General features: G+C 45.7%; 1 protein-coding gene across 1 annotated transcript in view; it reads left to right on the top strand.

Moving 5' to 3' along the window:
* The window catches only part of RANBP10 (RAN binding protein 10), a 1,189,242-nt gene that overhangs the window by 358,590 nt on the left and 806,347 nt on the right, over positions 1-24,305 (top strand). Inside the window, exon 4 of the mRNA XM_069655248.1 lies at positions 1,681-1,848. Coding sequence (XP_069511349.1) covers positions 1,681-1,848 — 168 coding nt within the window. The remainder of the gene's footprint in view (positions 1-1,680; positions 1,849-24,305) is intronic.

Genomic DNA, 24,305 nt, shown 5'->3' with positions numbered 1-24,305 from the left:
GCTGGTTTGAGCATATTCAGATTATGGTGGTCGCCATATGAAGCCCCATGTCACTAAATAACAGTATCGTTGTCGAAGTGCTGTGGTTTTGGCATGTCAAAGCAGTAGATAGTTGGGTTGCATGGAGACCACATAGTCTGCTGAAAAATTAGAAGTGAAAGAAGATATGACCCTAAACCAATTCAGGGAAAGTGCCACCATACTTGCAACTGAATAGCATAAAAATACAGCATTTTTTCTAATCTGCCATTTATTTTGTCCTTCAAGTTGACAAACCAGTCTTTCTTAAATGCATACTTTTTTAGCAACGTCTCTTTGGGCTGAAGACCTTTTATTTAAATGAACCTTGCCACTATGTGAGAGTTTCCACATTACCCTTATTTCCACATTGCTTGTATACTAAAGTTTTGTGCAAAGAAAATACAACAAATTGGGTAGCCACATGGTACAATTTGCACCTCCTGAATTCGGCTTTACTGTTCATTGTTCACTATACAAGGGTGTTGGATGGTATGGAATATGCCATGGGGTAGATCTGGCCTCTACCCTGGTCATTGTATATGAAGGTCCTACATTTACCTCCCCGTTTCTGGTTGCATGTTTCATCATTACCATTTCAGGATTTGAAATTGTCAGAGCTGGTAGTTAGCTACTGCTTGTTGGCTAGAAGTGCCTGATTAACTTGACACCAGCATCTACTAGGAGCTACGTTTAACTCCCCAGGTCAATTGGTGCCATGCAAACATTACCTATGTGATGTGTGGAATATGTGTAATAATAAGTTGGGGACATACAGGGTGCAGAATTTGCACTAGCCATTGGTTACTGAAATGTGACTCTTGGCGAGTAAGAAATTGTGTGCTTCGTGTACACATAGAATTGAGGTGGCGAGTGACTGGTTTCTGGATGGCGCGTAGCTTGCAACTTGATTGTTCCCGCTGGGACCTATACAGGAGACGTTTAAAGCATATAGTGTCTTATGTAATGGCCAAAAGGTTAGTGTGTGCATCTTATGTGAAGTTAGATTTGCAATGACTATGTACTATTTCCTTATTCCCCCCACAGGCAGATCATATCTACAGGGTAATGTTGTATACCCTAGAGCTGCTTTTAGCTCCTGGTCAACATATTTTTATTTTGATCCATGCTGGTTATTCCCTGCACTCTTTCCCATATCTCTATACCCTTCAACCCTTTGCCGCATTGGCTGCCACTATCTTTATGTTTTCTTCCTCTGCATAAAACCATCCTTGTGTTCTGAACATCTGAAAGGTACACTCTGCATTCTGTAGGTACAGTATAGCAGTTGTCTCCTGGTTACCTCATCCAGAAGAAGTTTACTTTAACTGTAGCTTTTCCATTCCTTCACTTGTGTCAATAGCGTTTGTTACTTAATTGGAGAAGTCCATTTGGATTTCCCGAGTGACTGCAAGAAGATCGAGAAAAACACAATTTGGATATCGTGAATTCAAAACCTGATTCGGCTTTGCTGCTCGGTTTGTTTATGGGGCGAGTCCTATTGCTATCCATAACCAATGTGGATAATTTCATGTTTTCAGGAAGTGCTTTTTAATGACCCCAAATGTAGCTTTGGTACAAAGTAAGTAGTGAAATATTGTGCACACCTCTGATTATAATTTATTATAAGATGCTTATTTCAATGTTCACCTTTCTTTTAAGGTTGGGACAAACACTCGTATGGTTACCATGGTGATGATGGCCACTCCTTCTGTTCCTCTGGAACTGGCCAGCCTTATGGTCCCACTTTCACTACTGGGGATGTTATTGGATGCTGCGTGAACCTAATCAACAACACTTGCTTTTATACGAAGAATGGCCACAGTTTAGGTAGGCAAACATTTCCTTTTCTGCTCAAAGGGGTTCATTGTAGACTTATTTTCTGAAGTATTCCCTATCCTCAATGTCTTGCATTTTGTTGCCAAACTCCTGCTCTAACCATCAATAACATACTTCCTCTTAATCCTTGACAATGTTTTCACTCCTTCGTTAACCCTTTAAACATTTTAGTTTCTCTCACTAACATTTCAGAATTCTCTTGATTTTACTGTCCTTAAAACAGGGTCCTTGACAGTAGTTAAATTGGTGTTCCACAATGTTTTACAATTTACAATCTTCTGCTGGTTATCATTTTAAATGTTTTGTTCCATTCGTTTTCCATGTTGTGAGCATCAGTCTAGGGGACAGAGATGGAATGCATTTTTTTAGACCTCCTGGAACAACCCCTACCACCATGGCCTTCAGTACAGTGCTTGCAGCAAGGAGATCTCCTCCCCTGATGGTCCTAACTAATACATGGCCACTGTACACTTTATTGAAGGCATAACATATGATAACCGACTAACTTTTACTGTGTGGCCTTCTGGGCATGGTTTATGCGCACAGTTTTCCTCTGTATTGCCTCATCAGGTATGGCACTTTAAATCTAGATTGTGGGCCTGCAAACATTTGTTGTCTTTGATTTAACTTGAGGGAGATAATCTGCATGGCATATTTAAATATTTTCAAAATCAAAAATTCAGAGTATAGATTAACGGAAGTACTTTTAATTCTCCAACTGTTCCCCTAAGATGCATGCATTTCCACACCACCCTTAATGGTACTGTTCACACAGAACATGAAAAAAGGCAGGTTTTGTTTTTCAATTAATTTTTTTTATTTTACTCCAAGAATAGCCAGTATGTTCTAAAACAATAATTCATGTGTTGCAGAAATTCTAAGATGGGAGGCAACCAAGAATGCCCTCGGTTCAGGCAGTCCAAATCCTGTCTTTCGGTGCTATTAGCTGCCTTTTGTTAACTCCTGCCTTTTTCCACCTCTACATGAATTTGGGCATTTCATGTTGGATTATATATGAATTGCGTCTAGGCTTCGACCAGCAGCATTGTAAAGAGTAACATCACCCTTGGCAGCAAATTGATCATCTTCACTGCCGTCATCCATCCCAGCCACGTAATTGTTCCACCTGGCAAGTTCGTCCTTTTAAGGCTTGCAGCAAGGGGTCCTAATTAAGTTCATACAACCTTGCTAGGTCTCATGACCCATATTCCTAGGTATTTTCTTTTTAATTTACCAGTAGCATTCCTTCTACGTATCTTGTTTCGATTTCTTCACCACCTTCTCCCATTACCGATAGCGCACATGACTTTGTGTGGTTAATCCTTATTCGCTGAATTTTGCATGCGTTTCCCTCAGGTGTTGGATTGTGCTTTCTATGTTCATGAGATAAAATAGGACAGTGCCTTCTTGAACTCTACCCCTCCGAATGTAAGACCCTCAATGTTTGAGTTACGTATTGCAACTGTTCGGGGCTCTGTCATTAGGGAAAATGGGAGTGGCGATAGAGGGCACCCTTGTCGTCCCCTTCAAAGAATGAATTCTCCTATATCGCACCTTTTCTAGGATGGCCTTAAGGAATGCCCACTCTACCTGGTTGAGCCTGTTCACAGAGGAAAAGGAATTGCACATCAACCTATGAACTGTGCTGAATCTTTTGAGCTGGTATGGAAAAGTATTGCAAACTGGACTACCACCATGTTTTACATCAGGAAGGCGCATGCTCAAGAGCGCTCTTCTTGGAAGCGCAATCTCTATAGCGCTGCGCCATTCTTCAGCACACGTTTCTCGTACCATTTCACCTGGCCGGAATCCAGAACACCATTGTGGACTCTCTCAGCAGGGAGCTGTTATTCTGCCATTGCATTTCTTCAGTGAGTGGGTACTCCCTCAGATCAACCTCTTTGCAATGGCTGCCAACGCCAAGTGACAAGCGGATGACCTTAGCCGAAGACTTTTGGGGATGCCTTCTCGTTCCCCTTGGAGGGCTTCTTCCTGTACAACTTCCCTCCAATTCTTCTGTTGCTATGAGTGATCAACACACTCGGATGTTGCTGCTGCCAAATGATCTTCATTGCACCAGTGTGGCCCATGCAGATCTGGTACTCTGACCTTCTCCAATCATTATATTGGGAGACCTCGATCTAGAATACAAAGATATGAATGATGCCAAAGCCATTGACTTGGAAAGTTTCCTGGCCGACTTCGGTCTCACCCAACATGTCAATGAGCCCACCCATATCAAGGGTCGCACTCTTGACTGGGTTGCTGACATGAACTGTGCGCTTAACGTTACCTCTGTCTCCTTGCGCATGGTCTGATCACTACAAAATATCCTTCGCCATTAACTCCAGTCCACCCACAGTTAAGCCCAACCTTGCCTCTCCCACTCCAACAAAAAGGATATTGTGGCTGAGAAATTACTCCCAGTTATCCTTCCTCTACTGAACTCTGCATCCTCCACGTGCTTGGACCCCACAGTGTTAGTAGAACCCTACAACGGTGTCATACTAAAAGCCCTCAACACCATTGCCCCCTCAAATTGCGCAAACAAAAACCACGGCTCCACCTTAACTCCTGGTTTACCCTTCACTTACGCGACCTGCGTAAAGAAAAAAGAAAAGCTGAGGCTCACTGGAAAAGTTTACCCTCTCTCAACAAAAATAACCTTACCTCAGCCTCCCTTACCTACAAAGAAGCCATCCTTGCTGCAAAAAAGGAAGTGTACAACAAAAGGATAATTCAAGCCCAATCTAACACCAAGGAACTTTTCAAGATCCTCAAGGAACTTGAGTCTCCAGTTGCCCCGCTTGATACGTGCACCCCTGACACCGAGTGGTGTTCCAACATTCATAAGGCACTGCTTGACGACATTGCCATGCTCCAAGCCAAAATTAATACAAAAAAAGCCACCTCTCTGACTCTACGGGTAACACCCCATCCTACAAAACCCATCTCCTAAACACTCCTTCAAACCTTTCAGCTTCTCACCCCTTACCATTAAGAAAGTCGAAAATATCATAACGAAGCTCAAGCCTTCCAATTGCCAAGGCGACGCCTGCCCTGCACCGGTCATAAAGGAAGACGCACATGACCTTGCCCCATTATTTACCTCATTCATCAATGCCTCCTTCAAATCGGGCATTGTACCCGACAACCTTAAGGATGCCTGGGTCATCCCTTTAATCAAACCTAATTTCGACCCCAGTAATCCCTCTAACTACAGGCCCATCACCACTGTGCCATACCTTCTTAAAATTCTGGATCGAGCGGGCGATCTCCAAATCCAGGACTACCTTGAAACCAACAATCAAATAGGGCTTAGACAATCCAGCTTCCGTCCTAGGCACGGTATGGAGACAGCCTTAATTGACTTGAAAACCCAAATCGAGGACTTGAAAGCAAGAGCAAACGGGTGCTCCTGCTCCTTGATCTTTCAGCAGCCTTTGATTTGGTCGATCATCAAATCCTCTGCCACCACCTCAAGATTGCAGCCCACTTCTCCGACGCAGCCACATCTTGGATCAGCTCTTTCCTAGCGAACAGAACCATGAGGGTCTTATCGTCCCTAGCCGCAGCTGAGCCTGCCCACGTCCCATGCGGAGTCCCTCAAGGATCTTGTGTAACTCGCACACTTTACCATGTGTTTACTAAACCACTGTTTGATATACTTGACTATCTGGGTGTCCCTACACCAATTATGCGGACGACACCCAGATACTCATCCCTATCACTGGCGACTATGTAACAGATGCCAAAGCACTCAATGTAGTCTACACTGTCATCCAGGCCTGGATGGCACATCATGGGCTCAGCCTTAATCATGTAATCATTAAAGTTAATCATTTTTGGCTCTCAATACAAACTCACTCAACTTGACCCCAAATACAAATCCTTCATTATTGATGGGAATGATATCAAATTCTCTAACGTCACCAAAACACTTGGAATATATCTAGACTCCACATGTCCCTCAATCGACAAACCAACGCAGTTGTCTCAGCGTTATCATATACTTGTAAACTGATTACCGCATGTCGCCCCTTTTTGACAACGGAGAACTGCCTGATTCTCGCCAGAACCCTCCTCATGTCCAAAATCAATTATTGCAATGCCCTCTACTTGGGGACTAGTCAAAGAAACATTGATAGACTCCAGGTCACGCAGAACAACGCCATAAGGGCAGCTCTCAACGTACCTAGGCGCTCTCACATATCTAACACTAGACGCAACTTGCATTGGCTACTCATCACTCATCGCATTTCCCTCAAAGCACTCGCCTTAACCCACAAGGCCCAGAACAACGCAGCCCTGGCCTACATATCCACGCACTTCACACGACATGCATCAACTAGATCCCTAAGATCTGCCTATGCTCACACACTGACTATTCCCAGTTTCAAGCTTCAGACAGCCGGAGGGTCGAGCTTCCCAGTCCTCGCTGCTAAGCTCTGGAACACCCTACCCAATACTCTTGGAAACCTTCCACAGTTCCATTCTTTCAAAGCTAAAACCAAATTGTGGCTACATGAACGGGATGCCTTTGCCTCCTCTCTATAACCCTGACATCTGTTATTCCCATTACCGCCTGCTCATTGTACATAGTCTGTTTATACTGTATACTTAGATTCGTTCCTCTCATCGCTATAAGGTGCTCTGAACTGTTTGTAAATGTGTTTAAAATGTATTATGTATATTGTATCTTTTTGCTGTAACTGCCTTTTAAACATGCACCCAGATACCCGGGGACAATGTGCGCACTACAAATAAACAAAATACAAATATATGTCTGATTGCTCAGGCCATGAAGCTACCTCCACTCCCCGACCTCTTCAGAGGAGGGTCAATACTGCACATGACCCAGCGTTGGACCCTCACGGCCTGACACCTGCAGCCTTCGAATTTGGACACTGCTTGCTGCCTCTGGAATGCAAGAATACCCTAGCGAAAGCCTGGGCCCCCTTTACATTGGCTTGCTGAAAGTGGAAGCATTTTATAGTGTGGTGCCTTCCACGGAAGATTTCACTGCTGCAAGTCATTGCTCCGCAGCGGGTTCTGTACCTGCTCTCGGTCATGGATGACCTCGCTCATGGTCCACCTGGCCGCCATATCCGGTTACATACAGACCCCAGGAAAACTCCTACTGGCTCGTTAAAGAGTTTCTTAAGGGCCTCTTCAGGACATTCCCTCCAATGAATGCTCCTGCGCTGGCGTTGGAGCTCAACGTGGCACTGTCTAAACTGATGGGGTATCTGTTTGAACCATTGCATCAAGACCCTTGAAAGTTTTTGTTGTGATAGACCGCCTTACTGTCTCCAATCACCTCAGACAGGTGGGTCAGGGAAATACAGGTTCTCTTGTAAGCATCCGTAGTTGTCCTTCCACGCCACTATGGTAAGGTAGTTCTACAAACTCATCCTTCCTTCATGCCTAAACTTTGGTCCTGCCAGTTTTGTAAGTGACCCCTGCTTAGCCCGCTGAGGGCGTGGCATTTGCTGGACATTGCTCATGCTCTCTTTTCAGCTTTTTGTCAATTTTGGACCTGTGGGACACGGGAAAGCTCTGTAGAAGGCTTCCATCTCCATGTCTCCGGCTGCATCATGCTTTGCCATAGTCTGCTTCCAGGTCCCCGAGAGCCCATTCCACCAGAGCCTTCGCAGCTATGGCGGCCTTTCTCTCTGGTGTGTCCCTGCTCGACATCTGCAGGGCTGCTACATTGAGGTATACCCAAACCTTCACAAGATTCTACTGCATCGGCAGGTGTTCCAGTGAGGATTCCTGGGTCGGCCAGGCAGTGTTGTGCAATCTGTTTGTTTGAGGAGTCTGTTGCAGGGGTAAGTGTATTGCTTTCTTGAGCCTTGCCACCTCCTGTGGTTGTGTAATCATATTCATGAGCATGTGAATTCATGCAAGACCCCATGCTGGAGAAGTAAAAAGTTACTTATCTATAGCTCTCGTTATCCAGCATGGGTCTTGCATGGATTCGCATGCAAACCCTCCTTCCTTCTGTTAAGGATTTCAGTCAGGCAACGCACACCTTGGTCTCGGCCTAGTATGCAGCGCACGACTGAAATACTTTTTTTATGTTATTAGATTCAATATTGAGATGGTACACCACTCCTATCACACCTTTTTCAAATACCCTGGGTCGCAATGGACCATGAACCAGGCTGGTTGGTAAAATAAAATATATTTATTTGAAAATTAAAAAGAAATCATACACTTTTTAATATGGGGCAGCAATCGCCAATGTCGTGATAACAATAGGAAAGTAAGCAATGCACTTAGTTTAACCTTCTATTGACACATCTACAAAACACCAGGGAGCGGGAGCTTTTTGATTTTAGGAAAGATAGCACTTAAGTTAGAATTTCCCCCTGCAATGTTCCCTCAACCCACAAATAATCAATTTGAGGGGATTGGGTCCTCTGACGTATTCCATATCTGACAGTAATCACCACAGCTGTGCTGCTTCGGAAAATCTTTCTGCGTCCTGCGTCGATGACGTAGATACACTGTCCTCGAGGGCCACCGTCGAGCCGACGTCACCGGATGTCATGCCCGTAGCCTCGGTTCTGTTTTTTCCACGAACGTGTTCGCTTCGGCACGCCTCGGTTCTTCGAACCTGTTCGTTGTGAAGATTTCCATGATGTCTTCGTTGTCTTCCACCCCGCGGCCGGATTTTAAGAAGTCTTGGGACTGCGGGTCCAAGATGTCGGTGACTGATTCGCATGATGCCTCCTGCCTCTGGTGCCCCAGTGAGGACCACCTAAAAACACAAGGGTGTTCCTGATCGAACTAAGTTGAAAACATCATTTATATGGCTGTCAGTAATTATTCAACTGGTAGCCTAAACAGCAGTATATATCAAATTGTCAGTATTAAATTTATTGGTATCTCACCAGTCAAAATAACCTTATGAGAGTAAAGTGGGTACACTAGTATAGAAAAATAAACTTTCTTTTATTTTTTTGTTTATAGCAAAGAGAATGACAATTCAGTGAGTATATAATATAACAGAAAACATACATAAACACAGTTTATACAAACAAAGAAAGAACACTGGTTGACCAATTCCGTCAATGAAAATAAAATGTATACAAAAATTAGCGAAAGTAGGGGTACAACCCCATAATAAACTATACATATGCAAATAGCATATGCATGCTGCCGAAAAAATGGTTTAATGTTGGCAGAAAAAAATATATGCCAAGATAGTTAATAGAGATGCAACTAACCCTGGCTGACCCTTACTTGTTTTAGGGGTAAAGTGAATCAAAATGCACTAGGCAATGAATGCTGTGTGTAGGGCCTAATTTCGACTGAAAAGAACATAAACATTAACACACAAAGTGTTGTGTATTGGGCCTAATTTAAATCAATGCCATAGGTCATGCACCAAACAATGAATGCTATGTATAGAGCAATATCATACTTTTTGGTTAGAAATCACAACAATATTAACAGTGTCGCACAAATATACATTTGTGAAATTGAAATGTACACTTACTTTTAGGTTTGACAAAAAGTTTTATATAGTGGTTTACATAAGCGGGCATGAATCATGACACAGGCTGAAAGGGGTGTACAGCGCCTACCGCTATAACGCGTGCATGGCCACAGTGATAAAAAGCAGGGGAAAACAGGGCCTGCAGTTATCACTTGTGACTAGTTGGCAGTTCGGTGGTATATGAATAGATGGAGACCACCTTCATCAGGTACACGGATCTTGACAATCAGCCTTTATTCGCACAGTAGAAAAAGAGGTGCCCCTGAAATAATAATTAGAGGGGATATTTAGAGCTCAAAGGTTATGCTAAAGAGTGGGAGATAAACCAGAGATCATGACAATATATGGTGAACGCATCAGGCCTCAATCACCCAACCACTGGGAGGCTGTAGCCCCATAAGTGAATAAAAAGATGGAGAGGTGAATATAGAGAGTAGCCCTGGTAGTGTAGAGTAGGAAACACCCATGTGGAAAAATTCAGAATGAATGCTATTATGAAGAAGGAAGTATATAGTGAGGCAACAGGATGCCCAAACCGAAGGGATAACACAAAAGACAAGTAATGCCAATCGTACCTTGGATGGCACATACTACGCTTACTACGCTTTATTCCTACACATCCCACTGATTGGTTCACTGTGCACTCTGAGATTCAAAGATTCTTCAGGTCAGTTAGACTCAAGATCTTCTTCCCAGATAAACACAATGCACTGGATGAAAGTGAAACGGGTTTGCATCCACCATCCACATTCACTCCGGAGGATAACACCATGCCGGCTGAACTTCTTACATTTGAGAAATGTATCCTAAGAGACCTTAGCGACCTACAAAAACAGCAGAGGTCTACCTGGTATAATCTGTCACACACAGAGAAACAAGCTTTAAAATCTCTCAGTAATAACCCTCAAATAGTCATCAAACCGGCAGATAAGGGTGGAGGTATAGTAATTTTGAACCAGTCACAATACCATACTATGGTTCTAGACCTTCTCAATGTACCAGGTAGTTACGGTCTTCTCCGTAAAGACCCTATAAAAGACATTCAGAAGACTATTTTGGAAATCACAAACTACGCCTTACAACACTCCTGGATCACCTCTAAAGAAGCGCAATTCCTAAACAAACCTGATTGTTCCACTCCCAAATTTTATGCAATCCCAAAAATTCACAAAGATTTGGAAAAACCACCGGGAAGACCAATATTGGCAGGCTGTGGTACCGTTTTGGAACCCGTCTGTCAATTTATCGACAAGTACCTTCAGCCCATTAGCCAACAGAGACATACCTTAAAGACAGTACCGCAGTGATCTCTCTGTTTGAAGGCAAGGCCTTTGACCCGTCTACTAGTTTACTGGTAACACTTGACATTACGTCACTGTACACCAATATTCCACGTGACGAGGCCATGGACTGTTAGAAATAATTTGATACATTCTACACAGAGATTTAAAGCCCCTACTGAATTTATCATGGTATTATTGTCCGTGGCTCCTACCAAGAACTATTTCATTTACCAAAACCAATTCTATGAGCAAACCCAAGGCACCGCAATGGGAGCGGCCTTTGCTCCCAGTCTTGCTACCATTTTTATGGCTGATTTTGAGTCTAAATTTATTTTTTCAGACATCAATCCATATCGCCAATATATTGAGAGTTGGAGACGCTATATAGATGACATTATATTCATCTGGCATAGCTCCTCCCTTGAACTTGACTCCTTTTTACTTTGGTTGAACTCCTGCCACCAGACGATCAAATTTACTCATGCTACGAGCAACATCGAAATCCCCTTTCTTGATTTACTTATTCAACATCAGGCTATCAACTTGTCTGCTCTCTCTTCACTAAGCCCACAGATCGCAATACTTTATTGCACTTTGACAGTTATCACCCACGCACTCTCAAAGAAAATTTACCCTACTCCCAATTTTTGCGCATAAGACGAAACTGCACCTCTATAGCCGACTATGACTATCATGCCACTAATTTGACCGCTAAGTTTCGGCAGCGAGGCTACCCCAAAAAATTGATCACCAATTCTTATAAACGAGCAAGATTCACTCCTAGGGACACTTTACTATTACCTAAAGATAGCGAGCCACACAACAAATTAGTATGTGCCCTCACATATAGCCCCCACACTTTTCTCATTAAAGCCATTAAGAAACACTGGTCAGTGGCCCAACTAGCCTTACCAGCAGAACCACCCCCGATTTTTGCAATGAAGAGACAAAGGAATCTCAAGGACCAACTGGTCCATGCATCCTCCTCACATAAAAGTTCAAGATCCACCACAACAAGTTGGGATCTTCGCCCACTTACGGGTCATTTCCCCTGTGGGTCCTGCTCCATCTGTAAATTTGCAGTTAGAACCAAAACATTCTCTGTACGCGGCAAACCCTGGGAGTTACGACATCATTCAAATTGCAAGACTGCCTGAGCGATATACTGCATTGAGTGCCCATGTGGGCTCAAATACATAGGTAAAACTACACGGCCAGTCCATACTAGAATCACGGAACACCGTTCCAGGATTCGTTGCAAATCAATCGACTCACCATTAGTGAGCCATTTTATGGAATATGACCATACCACAGAGGATTTTCGCTGGTGGGTGATTGATGTTGTAAAAAATTCTACCAATCCCTCTCAAGCCCTCTCTAACAAAGAGGCCCGATGGATTTTCCAATTGGACACAATCGCCAATGGCTTAAATGAGGCATCTCCATTGTGGCATTAAAGCCCCTTATATTTACATTTTTATCATTATTTTTTTTTTTTTGTTTACATTTTCTCCTATCTATTTATTCTGTATATTGGCCATATAGCGCTTTCAATTTCAATTTTATTCATCCCCTCACTAATTGTCTAGTATTTTTCCTATTTAGTTATTGTACACATTCTATGTTATTTCTCTCTGCATGACATTAGCCCCTTCCAATAAAACAAGATTTGCTCAACAATGCACATTTCTTGGTATAGCAGTGCTAGCGTTAGTCCTCTTTCTCTGCCCTTCAATCCTTCTATATGGACCACGGTCTCCATCTTAATACTCCGTGTTTCAGTCCTTTTTTTTTGTTCACACTTTCTCTTCCCAATGCGGTTCACGCCCCTGGAAGAGCGCTATGTGTGTTTACTGGCACTTCACTCCTACACTGCCGGCAAACAGCTGACATCGGTAGGAGCCCATAGCAGCTAGCTCAGCGCTGTATCTGCTTGGATGTATGCACTCGGATGAGGTCTTACCAGTAAGTTTAGTACTGCATACGTTCCTGTATATGCTTTACTAGCATGTCTGTTTTTCCAAAATAATACCTTTTCTAAACAGCTCGTGTATGTTTGTCACGTTCAGGTCTCTTGTATCTTTTTTGCACAATGGCTTGATGCAAACAGCCACAGGTTCCCTTTATAAACACGGTGAGTCCCTCTATTTTTAGTGTGATTAACACACGGTATGCTAACTACGTTGCTTTCTCACACTTATAGCTACAACGTTTCTTCTTTCACCAGCTTAGCCTGATATTGTATTCGAGGTTCCCTAGTATGTCATCACAATGCTCTGACTGCATGACAATTTTTTCCTGGCAAGCGTAGTATGTGCCATCCAAGGTACGATTTGGCATTACTTGTCTTTTGTGTTATCCCTTTGGTTTGGTCATCCTTTTGCCTCACTATATACTTCCTTCTTCATAATTGCATTCATTCTGAATTTTTCCACGTGGGTGTTTCCTACTCTACACTACCAGGGCTACTCTCTATATTCACCTCTCCATCTTTTTATTCACTTATGGGGCTACAGCCTCCCAGTGGTTGGGTGATTGAGGCCTGATGCATTCACCATATATTGTCATGATCTCTGGTTTATCTCCCACTCTTTAGCATAACCTTTGAGCTCTAAATATCCCCTCTAATTATTATTTCAGGGGCACCTACTGTGCGAATAAAGGCTGATTGTCAAGATCCGTGTACCTGATGAAGGTGGTCTCCATCTATTCATATACCACCGAAACGCCAACTAGTCACAAGTGATAACTGCAGGCCCTGTTTTCCCCTGCTTTTTATCACTGTGGCTATGCACGCGTTATAGCGGTAGGCGTTGTACACCCCTTTCAGCCTGTATCATGATTCATGCCAGCTTATGTAAACCACTATATAACTTTTTTGTCAAACCTAAAAGTAAGTGTACATTTCAATTTCACAAATGTATATTTGTGCGACACTGTTAATATTGTTGTGATTTCTAACCAAAAAGTATGATATTGCTCTATACATAGCATTCATTGTTTGGTGCATGACCTATGCCATTGATTTAAATTAGGCCCAATACACAACACTTTGTGTGTTAATGTTTATGTTGATGTTCTTTTCAGCCGAAATTAGGCCCTACACACAGCATTCATTGCCTAGTGCATGATTTGTGTCATTTATTTTGATTCACTTTACCCCTAAAACAAGTAAGGGTCAGCCAGGGTTAGTTGCATCTCTATTAACTATCTTGGCATATATTTTTTTCTGCCAACATTAAACCATTTTTTCGGAAGCATGCATATGCTATTTGCATATGTATAGTTTATTATGGGGTTGTACCCCTACTTTCGCTAATTTTTGTATACATTTTATTTTCATTGACGGAATTGGTCAACCAGTGTTCGTTCTTTGTTTGTATAAACTGTTGTTTATGTATGTTTTCTGTTATATTATGTACTCATTGAATTGTCATTCTCTTTGCTATACACAAAAAAATAGAAAGTTTATTTTTCTATACTAGTGTACCCACTTTACTCTCATAAGGTTATTTTGACTGGTGAGATACCAATAAGTTTAATACTGACAATTTGATATATACTGCTGTTTAGGCTACCAGTTGAATAATTACTGACAGCCATATAAATGATGTTTTCAACTTAGTTCGATCAGGAACACCCTTGTGTTTTAGTCTTTGCTCCATTTAGTTCCTGAACGTGTGGGAGTTCCTCTTTGGTATATATCGGTGAGGACCACGACATGGATGACTGTGTAGACTGCCAGTCGCTTACATCGAAGGCCTTGCAGGAGCGTAAGAAGAAGCTTTCTGTAGGTAAGGTGGCCAAGCCCCAGAAGTCGCGATCCACTGGGCTTTCGACTGATGATTCGAGGGGCGACTCTCCGCATCGTCGGCTTAAGTCCAGGGGGGTGGGATCTCATCCAGGAGAAGGTCCCGCCATTCCTCTGCCTCTTCAAGGCACTCACGGAAGCGCCGGCATCGGTCGCCTTCCTAGTCCGAGGACTCCGCCCATCGGCGGGTGGCTTGTCCCAACAAGCACTCCACTCCTGTGGAATGGGATTCATACTGGCAGGAGATGTTGGTGATTTTTCAGTCGCAGGGCTCCGTTCCGTCCGCGCCGTCGAAAGACTCCGACTCCGACCGTGAACGTGCTAGAGACACCACTCGCGCGCCTTCTGGCTCAAGCGGTCGTCGCGATCAACGGGCACCTTCGAGATCCCGGTCGGACAAGGATGTTCGCTCTAGACATGCTCTGGTCCCGGTCCTCGACGCCCTCAAGACTGTTGGAGCCTGTGATGTCTTCGAAGAAGAAATCGACACCTTCGGCGCCAAGGTCGTCGAGGGACTCTCTCGAGGTTCCGCCTCCAAGGAAGCCGTCGACTCCTTCGGCACCCAGGCTGTCGAAGGACACGCTTGGGGCTCTGCCCTCAAGGACTGTGTTGAAGCCGTCCGCGCCACGCTCAACACCGATTCCATCGACACCCTCGACGCCTTTCGAGGCTGCTTTGTCAGAGGTACCCAGTGGTACGGTGGAACCCTGTAGAAAGGCTCTGGCCAAGACTAAAAATGTTTTTGTCCCTTTTTCTGTGCACTCATTCCAGCCTCTGGATTATATTTCTGAGGTGGATGAAGCATCTGAGGAAGGTATGGTTCCTGAGGTGGTGCCTGACTAGATTTTGTCTGGGCATAGCCAGATTGAAGACCTGTGATCTGGACACCTCTCCGGAGGTGGAGTTCTCTAGGCCTGAACCTGGCACCCATGCAGAGTCCTTGTACCGGCGCCTTGTCGAGGGTCACGTAAAACTTGGGGTGGTCTGCGCAACCAGTGGATTTTCTGCAGGATGACCTGACGGATATCCTCGACCAAGGTCCACTTACTGACCCGGTACTGCCATTCCATATGGCCTTGCAGAGAAGGGTGGCAGCAGCTTGGACAGCTCCGGAGAGTCTCCCGGCAGTGAGCAAGTCTTTGCCGTGAAAATACCGCCCAGCCAGTAGCGACCCCTGCTACTTGACCACGCACCCCACTCTAGAGAGTTTGGTGGTGCAGGCGGCAGCGGCACCGGCAAAGCAGATGTCGTACCGTACCATCCCTCCCGATGGGGACGACAAGCATTTTGATGGCTGGGCGAAGAAAGTGTTTTCTTCAGGGGGTATGGCTTTACAGGCAGCCAACTCCGTGTGTGCCTTGTCACGTTTCACGCATACTCTGTGGAACTGTATTTCGTTAGCAGCTCATCATATTCCCGAAGGGGAGGAACGGGATGGTTTTCTTGCTATTGTGCAGGATGGCAAGGATGCCGTGTGAGTCCGTTCAGTCGGGTCTGGACATGGCAGATTGTGTCGGCCGATCCATGGCGGCAAGCAACGTAATACACAGGTTGGTGTGGTTGCGGAAGTCGGGGTGTGCTCCAGATGTGCAAGCCCGGCTCCTCAACATACCCTTTGATGGTTAACATATTTTTGGCAGCAATGCTGACGAGAGCCTTGAGGTTGCAGACCTCTAAAGCTGCAGCGAAGTCGTTGAGCGCTGCAGTTCGCCAACCTCCGCCTTTTCGTCCTAGTGGACAGCAATGGAGGGGAGGTTCCTTTCGATATTACTCATCCTTGGTAAATCGAGAGGAGCTGCACGTGAAAGGGGCCACCGTAGTACCAGGTGGAAAACTGGGTACTCGAGGTGCCAAAGCTGCTTGGGCAGTTGATTGATGGGATTGAGACCCATCATGGACTTGTGTGGTTTGAACCAGCTCCTCAGGAAGGACAAGTTCAAGATGGTTACTCTTTCTCAAGTCCTCCAGGCCCTTCAACTACTCCAGGACTGGTTGGTGTCTCTCGACCTCAAGGACTCTTACTTTCATGTGCCGATCCATCCCAAGCACAAGAAGTACCTGAGGTTCGCGGTTTGGCGACTCGCACTTTCAGTTTCGGGTCCTGCCGTTCAGATTGACCTCCACCCTGAGGGTTTTCACCGAGCTCATGGTGGTGGTGGCAGCGTATCTCAGGATAGGGGATTCACATCTACCCCTACCTGGACGATTGGTTGATCAGGGCGCGCTTCACTGAGCAAGTCCTGGATCATCTGTCCATCACCTGCCACTCCCTTCACAAGCTGGGCTTCTCCCTCAACTTAGAAGTCCCACTTGACGCCAACTCAGCGGCTCCAGAACATCGGAGCAGTGCTCGACACATCCTTGGGGCAGTGTTTCCCTCCCCAGGTGAGGGCTCATCACATTCTGCAGATGGTGCACAAGTTTCAACATACCCAGAGTCTCCCAGCGTTCGAGTTCTTGAGGTTGCTCGGCCTCATGGCATCCTGCATTTTTCTGGTGCCAGAGGCCAGCTTGCGTTTGAGATCTCTGCAATGGGCCCTCAAGATGCAGTGTTCAGTCCTCCGGCAGGATGTCGGACCCCGTTCAGGTGCCGCCGTCGGTCGCCCAGGACCTCCTGTGGTGGGGCGTCGAAGGCAATCTGATGAGGGGGGCTCCATTTTGGCTGCCCTGGCCGGAGGTGACGATGGGGAGCTCATGCCAACGAGTTGACAGTCAGCGGTCGTTGGTCTCCGTCGGGAGTCCAGACTCCATATCAATCTGTTGGAGCTGAGGGCCGTCAGGCTTGCCCTGAAGGCTTTTCTGCCGACTGTGCCAGGGAAGAATGTCCTCATTCTGACGGGCAACACAGTGGCCATGCACTACCTCAACAAAAAGGGGGGGGTGCAGCGTCACTTCCTCTGTGCAAGGAGGCGATACAGCTCTGGTTCTGGGCCATCCAGCAGGAAGTTTTGATCTCTGCAGTTCATCTGGCCGGAGACGAAAGTGAGACGGTGGACGCTCTGAGCAGGCAGAGCGCGATCTCTCACGAGTGGGAGTTGGCTCAGGAGATTCTCCTGGAGATCTTCGCCCTTTGGGGGACCTCCACAAGGGGATCTCTTTGCTTCCAATGTCAACCGGAAGTGCAAAAAGTTCTCCTGGCAGGAATTTCCTCCAAGAGGAGTCTTAGGAGACGCGTTTGTGGTGGAGTGGTCCTTCCCACTGCTGTACGCGTTTCCTCCAGTCCCCGTCGTCCTGCAAGTGCTGCGGAGGTTCGGTTCCCGGATGATCCTCATTGTTCCGGCATGGGCCCGGAGAACGTGGTACCCAGACCGTCTCGACTTGTCCATCTGCCCTCCACGTCGTCTTCCCTACCGAGACGATCTGCTCTCACGAAAGGGGGGGGGGTTAGGTTCTCCATCCAGAGGTCAGATACCTCAACCTTCACGCTTGACTTCTGAAAGGTTGAGGTATAAGGATTGGGACCTCCCTGAAGAAGTGATTGAGGTGTTGCTTTCGGCCAGACGGCCTGGAACCAAGTCCCTGTACCGTTTCTGTTGGAGAAAGTTCTGCGACTGGTGCAGGGTTAAGAATGTGGATCCTTTTTCATGTAACATTCCTGTGGTTCTGTCTTTTTTGCTTTCGTTAGCCCACAAGGGCCTGCAAATGGGTACCATTAAAAGGTTACCTGGCGGCGCTGTCCATATTTAAGCGCTCGTCTGAGGAGTGTTCTTATTTCAAGATTCCTTTAATTTCTCAGTTTCTCAAAGGGCTCACTAATGTGTTTCCGCTGACACCTTTCCAGGTGCCAGGTTGGGATTTGAACCTTGTTCTAAAATTCCTAATGGGTTCTCCATTTGAGCCTTTACATTCTTGTCCTTTGAGACCGTTGACCCTTAAAACTGTAATTTTTTAGTTGCGTTCACTTCAGCTTGCAGAGTGAGTGAGTTGCAGGCACTTTCTGTTAAGCCACCCTTCACGGTGTTTCATAAGGACAGGGTTGTCCTTAGAGTTCGTCCTTCCTTTCTTCTGAAGGTTGTCTCGGAAATTTCATTTAAGCCAGAATGTCATTCTTCCGGCATTTTATCCTCCTCCGCATCCTGGTAAGGAAGAGGAGAGGCTCCATAGGTTGGATCCTAGGAGAGTTTTAAGTTTCTACATTTCACGCATGTCCCGGGTCAGAGTGGACGATCAGCTCTTTATAGGTTACGCTGGAAGGCGTTTGGGACAAGCTGTTACTAAGCAGACTTTGTCTAGATGGATTATCTTGGCAATTTCTGAATATTACTGCTTGGTGGGTAAGGACCCTCCGGTAGACTTACGGGCCCATTCTACTAGGGGTATGACTGCCTCTGCTGCCCTGCAGAGGGGTGTTCCTATTCGTGACCACATGGGCTTCGGTGCATACTTTTGTAAGACACTACTCCCTAGATTCTATCCATGGGCAGGATCTGGCCTTTGGCAAGGCGGTCCTTTACTCTGCAATTTAATTGGCCATTCTAAATTTCTATATTGTAAATTCTTTGCCCTCCTCCATACGTTGGTACTGCTTTGGGAGTCTGTCATAGATATGGAATACATCGGAGGACCCAATCCCCTTGAAGAACAAGTTAGTTTCTTACCTGGTAACGTTCTTTCGATGGGATGGTCCGACGACGTATTCCATATCGCTCCCTCCCTATCTGCCCCACTACAGAATTTCTTATGCGATTGCAGCTTATGTTTCCGCAAGGCTTTCTGTGGTCATACTGGCAGAAGATTGGAGCCACACGTTCTGGGGAAAAAAAACTATAACTGAGGCTAAGGGCGTTGTGCGTCCTACTTATAACATCCATCAGGGACGCCCTCCCTCAGAGCCGAAATTCAGAAATTACTGGATCTCTGAGCGGTGGAACCCGTTCCCCTAGGGGAACAAGGGGAGGGCTTCTACTCCCGGCTGTTTACAGTGCCCAAACCCAACCAGGCTGGCCCTCGCCCCATCCTAGACCTTTCCCTGTTCAATCTCCCTCTACCCCAAGAGAAATTCAAGATCACACCTGGTCAAAAAGTCCTCTTTGCAGAAGGGCGATTGGCTCAGCGTGGTGGACCTTCAAGATGCGTATATGCATATTCTGATCTGGAATCCACACCGGAGATACCTACGTTTTTCCATAGGGGAGGAGCACTTCCAGTTCAGAGTGCTCTCCTTTGGCTTCAGCTTGGCACCGCGTGTCTTTACGAAGATGTCAGTTATCACAGCTTATCTTCGGCTTCAGGGTATCCATGTGTATCCGTATTTGGACGATTGGCTGCTGTGCAGTCTTTGCCTGCTGAAAGCCTCGAGCAATCTTCAGTCTCTCCTCCAGCTCCTGTTCCACCTTGTGCTGCTGTGAACTCGCGGAAATCTTCCATGATGGTCTCTCAGGACCTGACTTTCCTGGGTTTTCGTTGGAACACGATCAACTGCAGAGTTGATCGGGGACAGAATGGCAGATCTGTTGGCCATGTGTCAGATGTTTGTGCAGTCAGAGAGTATGTCGGCCTGTTGGTTCCAGAGGCTTCTGGGCCTCATGTGTATTGGCTCTTCCTCTTGCTCGGCTCAAGATGAGGGGAACGCAGGTCGGCTCTTAGGAGTTCTTGGCGTCAGGCTGCGAATCCCGACTCCAAGTTAATATCAATTCCTGCTTTCATGAGAGCGGACCTTATGTGGTGGTTGTCTCTCAGCAATCTATCAGTGGACGTGGCTTTTCAGGATCCCGCTCCGATGGTGACAATCACGATGGACTCTTCCATTCTGGGGTGGGGTGCAACGTTGGACCTTCTTAATGTCTCTGACCTCTGGTCGCCCCAGGACAAACTCCTTCATATAGATCTGGAGCTTCTGGCGCTCAAGGCGTTCAGGCCGGTCATTGTCAACAAAGTGCTCCATGTCCACACAGACAATGTGGTGTTCATGTTTAACATCAAGCAAGGGGGTACCAAGTCCCCTCCTCTTGTGGATCTTGCCATTTAGATTGGGGAATGGGCGGTTCAGCATGGCATCTGGCTGGTGGCTGTGCACATCTCGGGCCAGCTGAATGTTACGGCAGATTCCCTCACCCGATTAACAATGGTCAGATACGAGTGGGAATTGAAAGCGGAGGGCCTCTTACAGATATTCCTTTGTTGAGGCACTCCGGAAGTGGACCTCTTCGCAACGTCAGCAACAAGAAACTTCCTCTGTATACTTCCAGAAATGGGCTGGGAGCCTCCTCTCTGGGAAATACTCTCGAGATTCCCTGGCACAACATGAGGGCCTATGCTTTGCTGCCTCTGATTCATCGGATGATCTTCTGCTCAGCTCCGTGGTGGCCTGCCAGGTTCTGGTTCTCAGAGCTTCGACATCTGAGTGTGTGCACCGATTAGGCTTCCATTGGTCCCCGACCTGCTTCACCAGAGAGATTGGCAGCTGTGGCACCCCTCCCCACAATCGTTCATCTTGGCGGCATGGTGCCAGAGTCCAGATCTTTAGAGCATCTCAACCGGTCTTCCGATAACCTGCGCATTATTCAGGCAGCCAGGAAGCCCTCGACAAGGTCTCAGTACAGAAGCAAGCGGCTTCGGTTCTGTCTCTGGTGCTTAGCCAAACAACTGGACCCCAGGGGGGGCTACGATCAACACAGTGCTGTCCTTCGTCTCATCTAGCAGAGTCGGGCATTCATGTCCTGTCATGCAGGACTTATCTTTCGACTGTGGCCGCCTACCTTTCCACGGACCAGTGCTCCTTTTCACTCACTATCAAATCCAGTGGTTAAGAGGCACTTTACAGGTTTAATGCGTCTTTACCCTCCAGTTCGCAAACCGCGTCTGACGTGGGATCTGAACGTGGTCCTTAGGGCCTTGTGCCATAAGCCTTTCAAACCAATCGCTACGGTAGATCTTAAGCACCTTTTGTGGAAGGTGTTTTTCTTGGTCGCCGTTACTTCGGCAAGGCGGGTGAGTGAGCTCCAGGCTTCGTCGGTGGAGCATCCCTTCTTGGTTTTCCACAAGGACAAGGTTGTCATGAGGACAAATCCTTCTTTCATACTAAAGGTGGTTTTAGATTTCCATCTAAATCAGTCAATTCCCCTTTCTGTCTTTTTTCCAAACACGGCTTCGGAAGCTGAGCGGGTTTTGCATTGCCTGGATGTTAGAATGGTCCTTAAATTCTATCTGGACAGAACAACTGAATTTAGGAGTTCTTCTCAGCTATTGTTGACTTTTGGTAACCCACAGGGTAAGCAGGCCTCCAAAGTGCCCATCTCCAGATGGATTGCTGGGTCTCCAGCCTCCTAAAAGGGATTCACGCACATCCGTTGCTGGGCAAGGCAGCTGCTGTTGCCTTTCAAAAGCAACCCCTGGGAGACCATCGCGAAAGCGGCTACTTGGGCCTCCCCATCGGCTTTTTGTAAACATTACTGTTTGGACATGAGCTCCAGATCTGATGCTCAGTTTGGTCAGGCTGTGCTGAAGAACCTCTTTCAGTAGGGGGTTTCCATCCACCCGTAGTTCCTGTGAGGAGTGCTTGTGAATCTCCCATAAGTATGGAGGAAAGGGGATGGGACCTAGGAGTATAATAAGGTTACTCACCATAGTGACCACCTTACTCCTAGTCCATAGTCCCCTTTCCTCCATACCCCCGCCCGTCGTCACCTCTAACAAGGTTCCTCTGTATTGCTTAAAGGTCTCTGACCTGGCGATAGAAAAGGACTGATGGGCAATGAGCTGGGCGGAGCTAAGGAGGGCGGGGTTACGGCCGTGTGCAGTACCCTGCATAAAAATAGAGGAAAGACACATTTTTGGAAAATGTGGTGCTTTTTACAAAGTGCTCCGGTCCCGTCTCGCAGGATGGAGGAAAGGGGACTATGGACTATGAGTAAGTTGGTCACTTCGGTGAGTAACCTTATTATTCTTCACTAAAGCAACAATGTAAAGGTACAAACGATCACAAGCAATGGATTAGCAAGAGCACACAGTTCGAAAGTGAGTGGAAGATTTAAAACAGTTGGCAATCAAAATGACATGTTGGAAACTTTACAAATTTCCGTTTTCCATGTAACTTTACTAAAACTGTTTCTTTGAAAAATCAGGTGAAATATTGAGGTTTTTAGGTAGGGAGATGGATATATATATATATCATGGGTATATTATGGAGGTGAAATTAGGTCTCTGTCTCTTAAACTGAGTGAGATATCCAAGATAGAATAAGGTGCGTTTTGGGAAAAATTGGGCAGTGAAAATGGAAAAGCGGCTTTAGAATGGATGCTAATTTTTCGTAAACTAGATTTAATGTCTAAGAAAAAGAGTAAGCCACTCGTGAATCTCTACTGTTACACCGCAGTTGTAACCCATCATGTAGTGTACCCCGTTTCCTTCAGGGAAAATGTATTTAATACAATTTGCGACTGGCTTATGTTCTATGCAAAACAAAAATGAAGAGAAAATCGGCGCTAACACTAAGAATCAAAGGCAGGGTTTCACAGATAATGCCAACAATTTTAACAGGATATCGGGGTCGGAATAGGATGGCTTAGAGAGGGGAACTAAGGGCAAGGCAAGGTATACTATGGATTTCTATGGGTTCCTATTGATACTCATAGTCCACTTTCGTTTAGGATTTTGGGACAGTCAGCGTTCTGGTTACCACACGGTCTGGTCTAAGAAAAAAGGACAGCCGGACAAAATCAGCGGGACAGGATCAGCTGGGCAGGGACTAGATACCAAAGGATAGTTCTGGTCACCGGATGGCACAGGTACCTCCTGGATGCAGTTATTGTGCAACAATTGGTGGTCCGCAAGCCAAGCTGGTGTCAGGAGGCTTCCCACAAAAATACCACTGCTTCTCCCTTTTGGGTATTGGGATTTTAGAATTGAGGCCTTGCTGGAAGGGTTAGCAATGCTTGGCCTGGTAGTTGGATCTGGAATCTGGATCAGTGCAAGATGAAGGAAACTGGAACAGGATGCAGCGCTGGGAATCGGGAAGAGAGTGTGTCTAAAGTCTTGTCGGGTGCCCTTATTTATTGTGCATAATGACATTATTAAAGAATATGCTGGGCTGGGTTAACTAAGTATGCCCCTAAACTACTTGGATTGGGCAGGGGTGCTAGTCTCCGCCTCTCTCTCTCTCAACTGGTTGGATTTCCAAGGGAATGATGTCCGGTTTATGAGGTGAGTTTTACAATGTCCTAAAACTCCCACATTTACTTTACTGAAAATCTGATTTTGCCAAAAACACACATTTACACCATTGCAATCTCTTGGCAAATTATACACACAGGTTGCATACTATGTGCAGTACATATCGGTACAATCCTCAAGTCTGTAGGACCTTGTTTCGCCCTTCTGATTTTTGTAATTTTAGGGATTAAAGATTTGGCCTAAAATTCCTTAATTTTATACACGGATGTGAATTATCCCATGGGATGTATGTACAAAATTCTAGGGTTGCAACATTGATACTTTTCGATTTATCCTCAATTCTTTGCCCTCTATGTCCCCAATGTGTCAGTGAGTTCTACCATGTCTCTAAAGAAAGCACCAAAAAATTAGTTTTAAACTGCAACATTTTTACAATTTTTCAAAGTCTTGCTGCAAAGATAGAAGTCTTTAAAGTTTATTCCTGATTGTCTTTGGGACCAAATGGCATTCTTTGTTCCTGGGTCAATTTCTTTTTCGGTCCTTCAACTGCTGCCAACTGTCATTTAATTTAGAGCATGGTGGGGGTTTCTCCCTTGATTGAAGTTATATTGCCCCGTCACATTTCAGATTTCCTTCCCTTAGAGCTTCATTGTCAGACAAGTCTGTTCAACTGTAATAAAAAGCCCCCTAATCATGGCTTTGGCTGCTTCCCAAAAATATTTCTGGTACACCTCTC

This window comes from Ambystoma mexicanum, chromosome 1p (genome assembly GCF_040938575.1).
Source record: "Ambystoma mexicanum isolate Mex_15411 chromosome 1p, UKY_AmexF1_1, whole genome shotgun sequence".
NCBI classification, from domain to species: Eukaryota; Metazoa; Chordata; class Amphibia; order Caudata; family Ambystomatidae; genus Ambystoma; species Ambystoma mexicanum.
The sequence above is the reverse complement of the archived record's forward strand: the minus strand, read 5'-3'. Positions and strand labels throughout refer to the sequence as shown.